The following is an 11,337-nucleotide window of genomic DNA, read 5'->3' on the forward strand; positions in this document are numbered from 1 at the left end:
GCCTGTGCCAAGCACTTGGTGCCACTGCCCCTGCCATACACCGCCGCGTCTCTTGCAGCCCAGCAGCTGGGAGAGGCTGAGAGATGGCCGAAGGGGAAATCACCACCTTCACCGCCCTCACCGAAAAGTTCAACCTCCCGCCGGGGAACTACAAGAAACCCAAACTCCTGTACTGCAGCAACGGGGGCCACTTCCTACGCATCCTCCCAGACGGCAAAGTGGATGGGACCAGGGACCGAAGCGACCAGCACAGTAAGCAAATGGGACTTTTTGGTGCTCTTCTCGCTCCTACAATTTTATCAGCCAGGAAGGGGGGAGCTGGGGAAGACGTGCCCTGTACCGGGGCTCTGTCCCTCCTGGTGGGCACACACCTTCCAGGAGTCAGCACAGGCACCAGACACACTGCAGCCAGTAGGCAGAGCCCGGGGAGGCACGGTACATATGCTATTTCACACCTGCAGAAGTATTAAATATGAAACCGGTCATCAACGTAATCGCAGGCAGGCAGACGACGCAGGACCGAAGCGCTAATTGCAGAGCGGCTGGCCTGCGCGCTGAGATGGCAGCTGGGAAAAAAGGCTTAGGAGCAGCCTCGCGTCCCCCACACATGCAGCCATGGCACATAGTTCTGTGGTATCTTTGCATTTCCTCTGGGCTGGAGGAGTCAGCACAACAGCGGGGCTGTGCAAACTGGGCATCCTGGGGCATGAAATCGCCAGCCAGAGCAGCAGGTCGGGCCCAGACTCCTCCGCCTGCAGAAGGATTTTATCTGTATGCCCTGCATACAGCTACCCCTCGCCTTCGGGAACTTCCCTCTCCCCTTATGCAGCAAATTAAATTCCTGCAGGTTGCAAAAGCCTGGCAGAGGCAAGAATCAGGTGAGAGGGGGTTATTTTGTGACTTACGGCTTTAGAAATGCACTCGTGTTACCATTCACTTTTTTTTCTGAAAACAAGTATGGCCTATTGTATGCTGAAACAGTTACAATACATTTTATGTATGATTTAACAGGCCATCCATGGCCAGAGTCCCCTCTTGCCTGTCCCTGTTCCCTGCCACGGGTGATGCTGGTGGCTCCAGTCCATGGGACAGTGGGGACCTGCTGCTGGGATGAACTGCCAACACTTGTCCTACCATTTGCCCATCCCACTGCCTTTCTAGGAGCATGTTCGTTCTCCAAAACTGGTATCAAAGTCTACCCCAGGAAGCTGGCAGGGCTCGCTCGCCAAAAAATGCCATTTTTGTAAATGCTGCTATAAAGTGCTGCAGACTATCTGACATAGGGCAAACCTTAATATCAAAAATTAGCAGTATTATCCTGTGCAGCAAGGAAAGGTGGATGTTTGTCCTATTCAGTAGTCGTGCACGTCACCAAAGGCAGCAGGAGCTCTCTCCCCGGCAGCGGGGACCAGCGGGGCTGTGCAGAGCAAACCCCTGGCAAACCACTCAGACTAAAGAGAAAACGGGCGTGCAAGGACAAAGACACAAAATCCAAGGAACTGGTTGGGAAGTTTTAAGCTTTCAGGGCTCTTGCACTTCCAAAATGCTTAGAGGATTTTTTAAACCGGTGCCCGAGGAGAGCAAAAGCTCCCCACGGCTCTGCGGGCAGCGGGGCCGGGCTCTTCCCCACGGCCGCACGCCGGAGCTCTCGGTTCTCGGCAGAAGACTCTGGGTACACCATATCCTCAACATTTACTGGAATATAACTGGGACCAGCCAGGCTGGTTAGAATCAGGCTGGGAGGAGCCAAGTCCGCCTTGCAAATTCTAAGAAAAGCACTTTTATTTTCTTTAAACCACAAGCGTACATGTGGCTTTCTCCCCCAAACTTACCCTTTCTTCTTGTTATTGTTGTTTTAACGAAAGGCGGTTTATAGCAGAGTTTTAATTACAAATGCCGTCTCCCCACCACTCGTGCCGCACACGGCAGCGCGGGGGCACGGGCGAGGATGAGCTCACCGAGGCCGGACAAACACAGCGCGGGGCAGGCAGCCTCCAGCCCGGAATGAACCGGGCACTAAACCCTTTTCAAACCCCTCGAGAGGCAGAGCAGGAGCCGACCCAAAGCACCTGCAGGAGACAGGACCGGACTCCCAGGACCCACAAGCTGGAGAGGTTGGACGAGCTCACCCAGCATCTCTGCCACACTTTGCCAGAGCTGAGATGGTGCTGGAGTCCGAAGGGGGACGCAGAGATGCCCGTGTGCCCTGGGGACCTCAGCACAGGTTTGCAGAGCCGGTGGCAAGGTGACATCTCCTGGGACACAGGGTGCCACTGAGGACAGGAGTGTCCAGCGCCTGCGCCCCAGCCTCGAGCCCACCATCTCGCGATACGGATGCTGCCACACAGCCCAGCCTATTTCCCTGGCAAAGTGAGCCTGTCACCCTGGAGTGAGTGTTTCCCCTCCAGCCGCTGGTCCCTACAGCCACACCGTGCAGGCAGGCAGGCAGCGAGCGCAGGCAGCACTCCTGCACATGGCATCCGCGCCCCGGCACGCTCGCACCTCGCCGGCTGCTGGCCTGGGGCCACCTGTTTGGAAACCTCTGCCAGAAAGGAACCTCCTGTAAACGATCTTTTAAACTTGGATATCTGAACGTGCAAATATTTACAGAGGAAACTCCTGGCAGGGCTGCGTGCCAGCGGAGCAGCCCTGACGGCGAGGTCCCCTGCCTCTGAGCACCGACGGCTGCCCGCAGGTCCTGTCCCCGCGCCGGGCAAACACCAGAGATGCTCAGCACCACTCCCCGCACCGTGACCTGCGCCGTGGGAAGCTGCTTACACCCAGATCCTTACAGGAAACCTAGGTGTGACAGCAGGGAGAGCAGACCCTGGGGAGGGACAAGGCATGGGAATGCCTGCGGCTCATCCGGGAGCCAGCATGAACCCACAGCCGTGCTCTGCAAACTGCCCGTGCCCACGTGCATTTTCTTCCAGACAAATATAAAGGATTTGTATTTTTTATCTTAAATCACCTTGCCAGGCACTATCCCCAGCATCAGGGAGGACCTCTCAGAAGAACAGAAGTTGCTCACTCTGAACCCTCATCATCCAGCCCTATGTAAGGATTCCCTCACCGTGTCCTCTGCTGTCGTGTGTGGGCATCCCGAGCTTGCCCTGTAAAGGGAAAAGAAAACTTACCAGGACATTGCAGACCTTCAAGGATGAAGCCTATGCTCGTTTCCACAGACAGCCTTATTTCCTTTGTTTCGTCCCATTACTGCATGGAAGGAAATATCTGTACAGACCTGCAAAAAATGCAAGAACTTGTGCATGAGCTTCTTCCTCCACACTTGCCATTCGCCCTCCCTCTGCAGCCAGAGACCTTAATGTCCCCATCGGCACCTGCAGGGTCCCTCCACTAAATGAGATCATGTCTCTTGCTGGGCTTCTCCTTGGCCACCTCCTTGGCTGCAGCCCTGCAGCGAGTGCAAGACGGGATGGGGACCGCACATCACTGCAAACCTGCACCCATGCAATTTACTCATTAAGCGTAATTTACTGAGCAGGAAATGCCAAAAAACGAAGAATGTGAACCATTACAGCAAAGATTTCACTGGGATGGGGGTATCTGCCATGCCAAGAGGTAACATTACCTTTTACCTCGTCCAAGTAAGGACAAATTAAAAAAGAAGGAGCTGGAGCTGAGGCATCTGTTCGTAGTTCACTCAAACCAACCTAAATATTTCTGTTACAAATCTCAATAGTCTAAACTCGGGGAAAAAGCTGACTAGGAGATGGAAATGCTCATTTGGAAGAGCTGGATTTTGCAGGTCACACTCTGGATATAACAGCAGCCCTCTGCACGTGCTCGTGGGGCCGCCAATTGCTCAGCCCTCGGTTCTCCTCCCACCCATGGGAGCAGCACAGGACCCTCTCTGAGCACGCAGGGCTGTCCGCCCAAAGCTTCTCTCCAACCAAACGGCCTTTTCCCTTGCCTCTTCCTGATAAATACGTTAAACAAGAACTTGAGCCAAGTTCTAATCATTTTCCAAGACTCCTGTAATTACCAAAGTAAGAAAAAAAGGAACCCAAGGGGCAAAAAAAAGTAACTGGAAAAATAGAAAGGTTAAATCTGCTGCGCTAGGTGCAGGATGCTGAGCAGAGGAGGGAGGTGGCCCAGACACCCTGGCCTAGAGCCGACCTGCTCCCCTCCCACAGTACAAGACCAATAAGGAGCTTTTTTTGCCCCGGAGTCTCTAGTTGAGATCCAGCATCGTGGACGGAAAGCTGGTGTCTGATGGGCTGCATGAAGCAACACAGCATCACCATGCACCCATCGCCCCCTGCCAGGCTCCGGTCTCCGTTTAGGACCCAATTCACGTTAGCACCGCAAACTGGGGCAACCTGAGACATGGCGCGCGGCTGCCTCCGGGAGGTATTTTTTAGGATGAAGATCAGCCCTTTGTATTTCTCCACTACCCGCCTACGACACACCAGATAGCGCCAGACGCAGCACACTGCTGGATGGGATGCCTTGGATCAGGGTTTTGCAAAGCCGGCATCTGACGTCTGCCCGTTGCTGGTTTAGCTCTCGAAATACTTCTTCATGTGTCACTCCTTAAGTGTCTTGTCAAAACCACATGAGAAATTTGTAAATTAGAGCCAGAATTAAAACCCCAATCTCCTGTGTCCCATTCCAGCATCCTAACCAAAAGGCTGCCCTTCCTTTGATGTAAAATAGGGGAAAAAATGGTCTTTGGTTCCTAAAGCATGGCTGTGGGCTTTCTTTGAAGGAGAGGCTACAAGGAGATATTTCTATTACACGCTGTACTCTTCCCTATAAACTCTTTATAAGCCAGGCTTCAGAACAAAAATACCCTGCTAACTTTCCTAGCAGCTACGACATTATCTCTGACAATCTGTTTGTTTGTTTCTCCCCTTTTCCTGTTTTCCTTTGGGTTTTTTTTTGTTGTTATTGTTGTTTTATTTTTACTTACAGTCCAACTCCAGCTAAGCGCGGAAAGCGTGGGAGAGGTGTATATAAAGAGCACGCAGTCTGGGCAGTACCTGGCGATGGACACCAACGGGCTGCTCTACGGCTCGGTAAGTAGGAGGTTTATGTGGGACCAGACACAGAGCGGGTCTGAGGTTTGCAGAAATCTCATAGCTCTGAGTAATGCCAACCGCAAGCGACAATTAGCCTCTGTCTGTTATTTTGGCAGCTGGGCGGCCGCTCTTCATCCGGCTTTATTTTGGGGGGGAATAAATAAATAATCAAATAACAGCATTTACTGCCCTGTCTCTTGACAAATATTGTATTTGATATCTGACACTTGACAAAGATTGTATTTCATATCTGGAGTGGCAGCTGCTTTGCATCCCCTCGGCAGCTGCCAGCCCTGCAAGGGGGCCTGCGGGGGGACCCCCGGTACCTCCATCCCAGCTCGTCCGGCCCCAGCATTGCCTTGCCCAGACCCCTGCCTGCCTCCCACTGCCCCTCCCCAGCTCTGCCGTGTGGCGCAGGGCTGCGAGCAGGGCTGCCAGCAGGATCAGCCCCAGGCAATGGCCCACAGCCACTCAGCAAAGACTTCCACACAATTTTCCTCCTCATCCCGGTTGCACCGAGCCCTTGCTGGAGGCAGTGACAGCATCCACAAGATCCTGGTGTGAGCAGGATTGTGCAAGGCAGGAGCTTTCCCCACCTTTGCCCAGGAACTGCAGGGCATGGCATCACTGAAAATAATCACAGAATCGTAGAATCGTTAGGGTTGGAAGGGACCTTAAAGATCATCTAGTTCCAACCCCCTGCCATGGGCAGGGACACCTCCCACTGGATCAGGTTGCTCAGAGCCCCATCCAGCCTGGCCTTAAAAAATTCCAGGGACGGGGCTTCCACCACCTCTCTGGGCAACCTGTTCCAGTGTCTCACCACCCTCATGGTGAAGAACTTCCTACCATCCAGTCTGAATTGACCCATCTCTAGTTTTAATCCATTCCCTCTAGTCCTACCATTACCCGACATCCTAAAAAGTCCCTCACCAGCTTTCTTGTAGGCCCCCTTAAGATGCTGGGTCTTTGGGAATAGTTCCATTTATAGCAAAGTGTGTGATACATAATCCTGGTGGTAGGCAGCTTAGCCTCACCAAGGGGCTGGTTTGTTCCCCCTGCTCCTGCCTTGAACCCACAGCCGCCACCACACAGCTCAGTGCCAGAGTAGAACGGGCTGTCAGAGCAGAGCTGGGCTCGGTTACTGCCCAATAAAATACCCAGGTCATGGACAAGTTACTGCAGGAGTAGCCCAGGGGGCTAAATAAAGGCTACTTACCTCCACGCCTTAAATATGAACTTTACTGGGGCACGAAGATGTCAGAGGTGGGTCTGGACAGCATCCTAGCCAGGGAGTGCTTGAGCTGGGATCATCCTTCTCCCTGGGGCATCGCCCCGTCTCACTGTCGTTACCCCGGGCTCTCTTTCAGCAGTTACTGGGCGAGGAGTGCCTGTTCCTTGAAAGGATCGAAGAAAACCATTACAACACGTACGTCTCCAAAAAGCACGCGGATAAGAACTGGTTTGTAGGCCTGAAGAAGAACGGGAGCAGCAAGCTGGGGCCGCGGACTCACTACGGCCAGAAGGCGATCCTCTTCCTCCCATTGTCCGTCTCGGACGACTAAACGCCATCCGGGGAGCTCAGAGACAACCCGAGCCCCGAAACCCACTCACCGCCGCCTTCTTTTCCCTCACTCGCTCTCTTCTTGGCCAACATAACAGAGCCAAACGTTAGATCTCTGAGCTTTAGGTAAAGGCTTTACCACAGATAGCCCAAGCAGAGCTCCCCGGCACCACGTGAAGCTTTGCAGAGGAGGGGAAAAGCCCCGACACCCTCACAGGGTCTCCAGTCCCCCTGCTGCCCCCTGCGCTCTGCCATCACCAGGCTGCAGCCCCCAGGGACACCCACAAACCTGCCCCAGGCAGGCACCCAGAAATGGGCCCAGGGCACCCCCAGGACACCCGGGAAACGCACAATTCTACCGTCCCCAGCCATTCTAACGCAAAACCTCCCTGGATACTCTGCATTAACATATTTATCCATCTAAGTATGTAGCTTCTAATAGGCCCTTCAAGCAATTTGAGATTGCACTATCAGTCCATTAAATGCTTGCCGGCATCCTTGGCGTATGAAACGAAACTAGCATCAGCCAAAAGCTCCGAGCCCTAGACCTCCTAGCCTCCCTTACCACGTGAATATGGTTATATTTCATGCTAGTACCTGCCATATGTTATTTGTATTTATTTATTGAGTAAATCTGTCTCTTCTACAGTCTGTTCGTAAGTAACTCATGAAGTAAGCCCCTTGACGTTGTCGCAGTGAGGATGGGGCAGAGTGGGAGTGAGCCACGTTGAGGGTGTGATGGTACAGCAGGGACAAGCTGTGTGACGGTGGCGATGCATTGCACCCCGTTCCCAGGGGTGAACCACCAGTGTATGGCTAAATGGGGCTCTAAAAATGGCACTGGGGCCCCTCGGTGGCTCCCAAACCCTCTGTGAAGCTGGGTTTCTCCCCTCGCAGCACAAAGCAGATCCCCTGAGCAGCTCAAGAGCCGCTCCTGCCAGGCGAGAGCATCTCGCGAGCACCACACTCTGCCCCGGCTCGTCCTTCCCCGTCCACCCCGGGCACCCACAGACGGTGACCAGGCAGGAGCTGCATGGGGGGACAGGTCAACCCAGGCACCCCCAGGGCAAAGCCCTGCTGAGCGAGCGCTTCCCTAATCGCTTTGTGCTGAGCAGCAAATGCATTTTCCCATACGGCAAATTTCCTCATGTGTACAGTAGCCCAAAACCTTTAACTAACCTTTTCTGGTGATATCGCATTAAAAAGTAAATCAGGAATAGGTTTAACTCCATTGCATCTGCATGACTTGTCACGGCCCGGCTGTGGCTGAGCCATAGCCAGGGGTGCTGCGGTTGATGGGACGGATTCGGCAGCCCAGGAAGGAAAAGCACAGGATCCTGCACTTGTGCGCAGCCGGAGCTGCGGCACGGCACAACCCTGGCATCACTGCCAAAACCCATGCTCGGCTCAGTCCTTCTGCCGGGCTTGGGATGAGGTTTTGAGCTGTAAATGAAATATGCTGGTACGGTGGCAGGACAATAAAGTTTGATAAGGAAATATTGCAGCAAGTTATATTTGGTCTTAAATTAAAGGGCGCTTGAGTAAAAAAGTAAATTTCTCAGAGGAAGGGAGGTGAAAATGGAGCATGGTGCTTCTTCACCAGAAGGCTGAGCTCTGTGATGAGACACAAGAGCCAGTCTCTCCGGTGGCAGCACCCGAGCAGGGACACCGGATGGGGGACGCCCGCAGAGGGAGCTGGGGGACCCTGTGCCGCGGTGGGTGACGCAGCCTGGTGTGACGCTGGAGACGCCGCTCCCGCTGCAGGGAGGGATGGCCACGGCCTGTGCACTCACTATTGTTTCTGCAGTAACAATCCCAATTTTGCAGTTCTGGTGAATGGGAAAAAAAATACCAAGGAAAACCAGGAGTTGATGCACTTCACCTGGCTGAGGGGTGAGGTGAACTTTATCCTCTCCTTTACCCTGGGCCACAAGCCGGGCTGGGGACAGGCACTGATCCTCACAACTCATAAACACTTTTCCTAACGCCTCTCCTCCTACGGTCCCGCCTGTTGGGCCTGACTTTCCTTATTCAGCAGTAAAGAGTTAAAAAAAAGGCATTCAGGTCCATAGTGTAACTCAAGGTAGTTAAATATTACATTGTTGAAATAATAATTCTGGGTCAGTGGTGAAAAGCACTCCTGTTCAGTTTGGAAAAGATGGGTAATCTAATTCATTTTACCTTGATTTTTGAATAATAGACCCTTGGACACTGCAGGGGTATTTGGCAGGAGCGTTACAGCTGCTCCCCCCAGCATCGCAGTGACCATTTCCCCTCCGAGCTGAGCCACACAGGGTATTTCAGAGCCCAACAACGGAGCTCACCTTTCCGTCCCAAACTTGCTGGGGAGGGAACACCAACACCTTTCCTGTTTCCACAGCCCCGGCGCTGCTGGCTGCGCTCAGCCTCCTCCTGTGCACACACCCGGCACCTTCTGGGAACACGGAGACAAGGCCTGCGGCAGCTGCTAATTAGATACCACAATCTATTTTTCCCTGCTGCTTAGGTACCGCCGGCTCCCTTCCCCGGCGGCAGCACCTTGCTGCCGTGGCTGCAGGACGCACGCTGCTCCTGAGCAAACGTGGCCCGGGATGGTCACCTGCCCCACAGCCAGCAGCGCAGGTTGATCCATTATCTCATCCTGATTTGAAAGTGATAAATGAGCCGGCAGCCCCCACCGGCCACCGCGTTGAGCTCTTGGGGGGGAACCTGGGGAGCTGGGGGGACCTGCCTGGCCCCATGGGACGGAGGGACAGTGACAGCCCGGCCTCTGGCAGCTGGTGTGAGTCCAAAGTACATGTTTCTGGCACAGCCCCGGGGCCTTTGCTTTGGAGAACAGACTGAGGTCACCCTCACGGCTGCCATGGTCTCCAGGTCATCCCATCTGGGGTCCCCCCACCACTTTTTCCATTCCTGCTACTGGGGACAGGGACATGGGATAAGTGCTCCCTGCTCCCGGCAAACCCCAGATAAGCCATCTCTACACAGGAGAGAGGAATAAAAGGCACCGTGCCTTGCGTATTTCTGCTGCAGTAATTAGCCACTAATTACCACTTTAGAATTGCTCTGCTAATTACTGTACTCCTGAACTTTGGCAATTGCTGGCGCTGATATCTTTTCCCCAGTGCTGATGGCATCACGTTAATCCCTCCCAGGCAGACGGTGCGGGATCGGCGGGGAAGGAGCGCACGGAGCTTCGGCAGCACAGCAGCTGCGGAGCCTGTCAGCCCAGGGACCATCGCCCACCCATGGCCACCAGCCACGGCCACCAGCACCCGGCACCCTCCAGCCACCTCTCTGCTGCCACGGCCCTTCCGTGCTGTTTCTCCTCTGGAGGAACCGTGTGGAGATCAAGGCAAAAGGCGATTCCTGCTCCTCCTGGAGGGCAGTGGGATGTGACCTGCTTCTCTTGTCTTTCGCAGAGCCAAGCCTCCCTATAGCTGCCCACGGCGGGGGCAGATGAATGGTCTTGCAGGTATTTACTATGTGCACACCGAATGCTTGAAGGACCACAAATATCCATTTCCAGTTTTCACTGAGAACCCTCAACAGCCAAAAAGGCACATTTTTACTGCCTATACCAACTAAAACATTTTAATTATAAGAAAGAAGAAAATAATGCTTGCAAAAAATCTACTCCGCACAGGTGCCTCCCCCCCCAACCAAAATAAAGCACAGCAGTAGGATAACTTTGGGTTTTTTTCAGTATCCCCATATCACAGGTAAGCTAGCATGATATCCCTAACTTGGCAAACCCCTGTGATTGTTTTCCAATGTTCCCTTATTTTACACATGTAAGCACGTGTAACATAACTCATGCCAAGCGTACACAATCCCACTCCCAGTATAAAAGGTGAACAAGTAATGATTCATTAGCTCTGCTGCCACCACAAACCATGCACACGCTTTTAATTACCTGGGCGGTGAGGTAAAGCACACTCTCTCGGTTCTCAGTGAAGGTTCAGGCCAGTGGTGGGAGAGGAGCAGATGCATGACTCTCTGCAGCCCTTCAGCTGACAAGGGCTGCCCCATGGGGGCATCATCATCGTCCTTACCTGTGCCCATGTCCTGCACCTGCAGGGACACGGTTCCCTCAGCAGGCTGAACCCCTTCCGTGCTGCTTCGAACGTGTAATTGCTTAATTCAGTGGATGAGAGTTGAGAAGTCTGACACTTAAACCAGTACCTGGCAGTGTCCAGTAAGGACTGAATATCTGCCAAAACCCTGGATTTAGGCCAAGGAGCTGCAGGAGGAGAAAGAACGAGAGAAGGACCCAGCCACCGCTGTTGTCCCTGGACCGTTTCTCTGGTGGGACTGGCACCTGGGAAAGGCTACAGACGATGTTCCAACGGCAAACACAAAGCTGGGCAAGACAGAGCGATGTGGACAGCCAACAGCATCACCACCTTACCTAAACACTGCAGTCGCCTTCCTCTGAAAAGCTGGGCTGTCACTCAAGGCAAAAAATGAAATAACGCATGACCAGGAGATCCAGATTTCTAATTAAACTGGAAAGTTGGAAAGCGTAATGCCGGATTTAGCCGTGCTGTGTTCCGACACCTCATTAACCGCAGGGCATTCCTCTCGTCAGACTTCTGCCGCTCAGAAATCACCACCGCAGGTACACACTTGACGCCCAACTGGGGAAAAATGTCAACACTTTGTCTGAAAAATAATCCCCAAGGAAGCCACGGTAATTGCTTCAGACAGACGAACAAGCAAGGATGA

The 11,337-nt window shown here is 53.4% G+C and overlaps 1 protein-coding gene across 4 annotated transcripts in view; it reads left to right on the top strand.

The window, feature by feature from the left end:
* The window catches only part of FGF1 (fibroblast growth factor 1), a 30,379-nt gene extending 23,122 nt beyond the window's left edge, over positions 1-7,257 (top strand). For 3 of the 4 annotated variants that reach the window (XM_063349136.1, XM_063349137.1, XM_063349135.1), the window contains exons 2-4: positions 59-252; positions 4,939-5,042; positions 6,416-7,257. In XM_063349136.1, the coding sequence (XP_063205206.1) occupies positions 84-252; positions 4,939-5,042; positions 6,416-6,610 (468 nt within the window). In that variant the 5' untranslated portion in view covers positions 59-83 and the 3' untranslated portion in view covers positions 6,611-7,257. The remainder of the gene's footprint in view (positions 1-58; positions 253-4,938; positions 5,043-6,415) is intronic. The other variant, XM_063349139.1, reaches the window with a different exon arrangement.
* Positions 7,258-11,337: the final 4,080 nt, after the last annotated feature.

This window comes from Chroicocephalus ridibundus, chromosome 11 (assembly GCF_963924245.1).
Source record: "Chroicocephalus ridibundus chromosome 11, bChrRid1.1, whole genome shotgun sequence".
Lineage (NCBI taxonomy): Eukaryota > Metazoa > Chordata > Aves > Charadriiformes > Laridae > Chroicocephalus > Chroicocephalus ridibundus.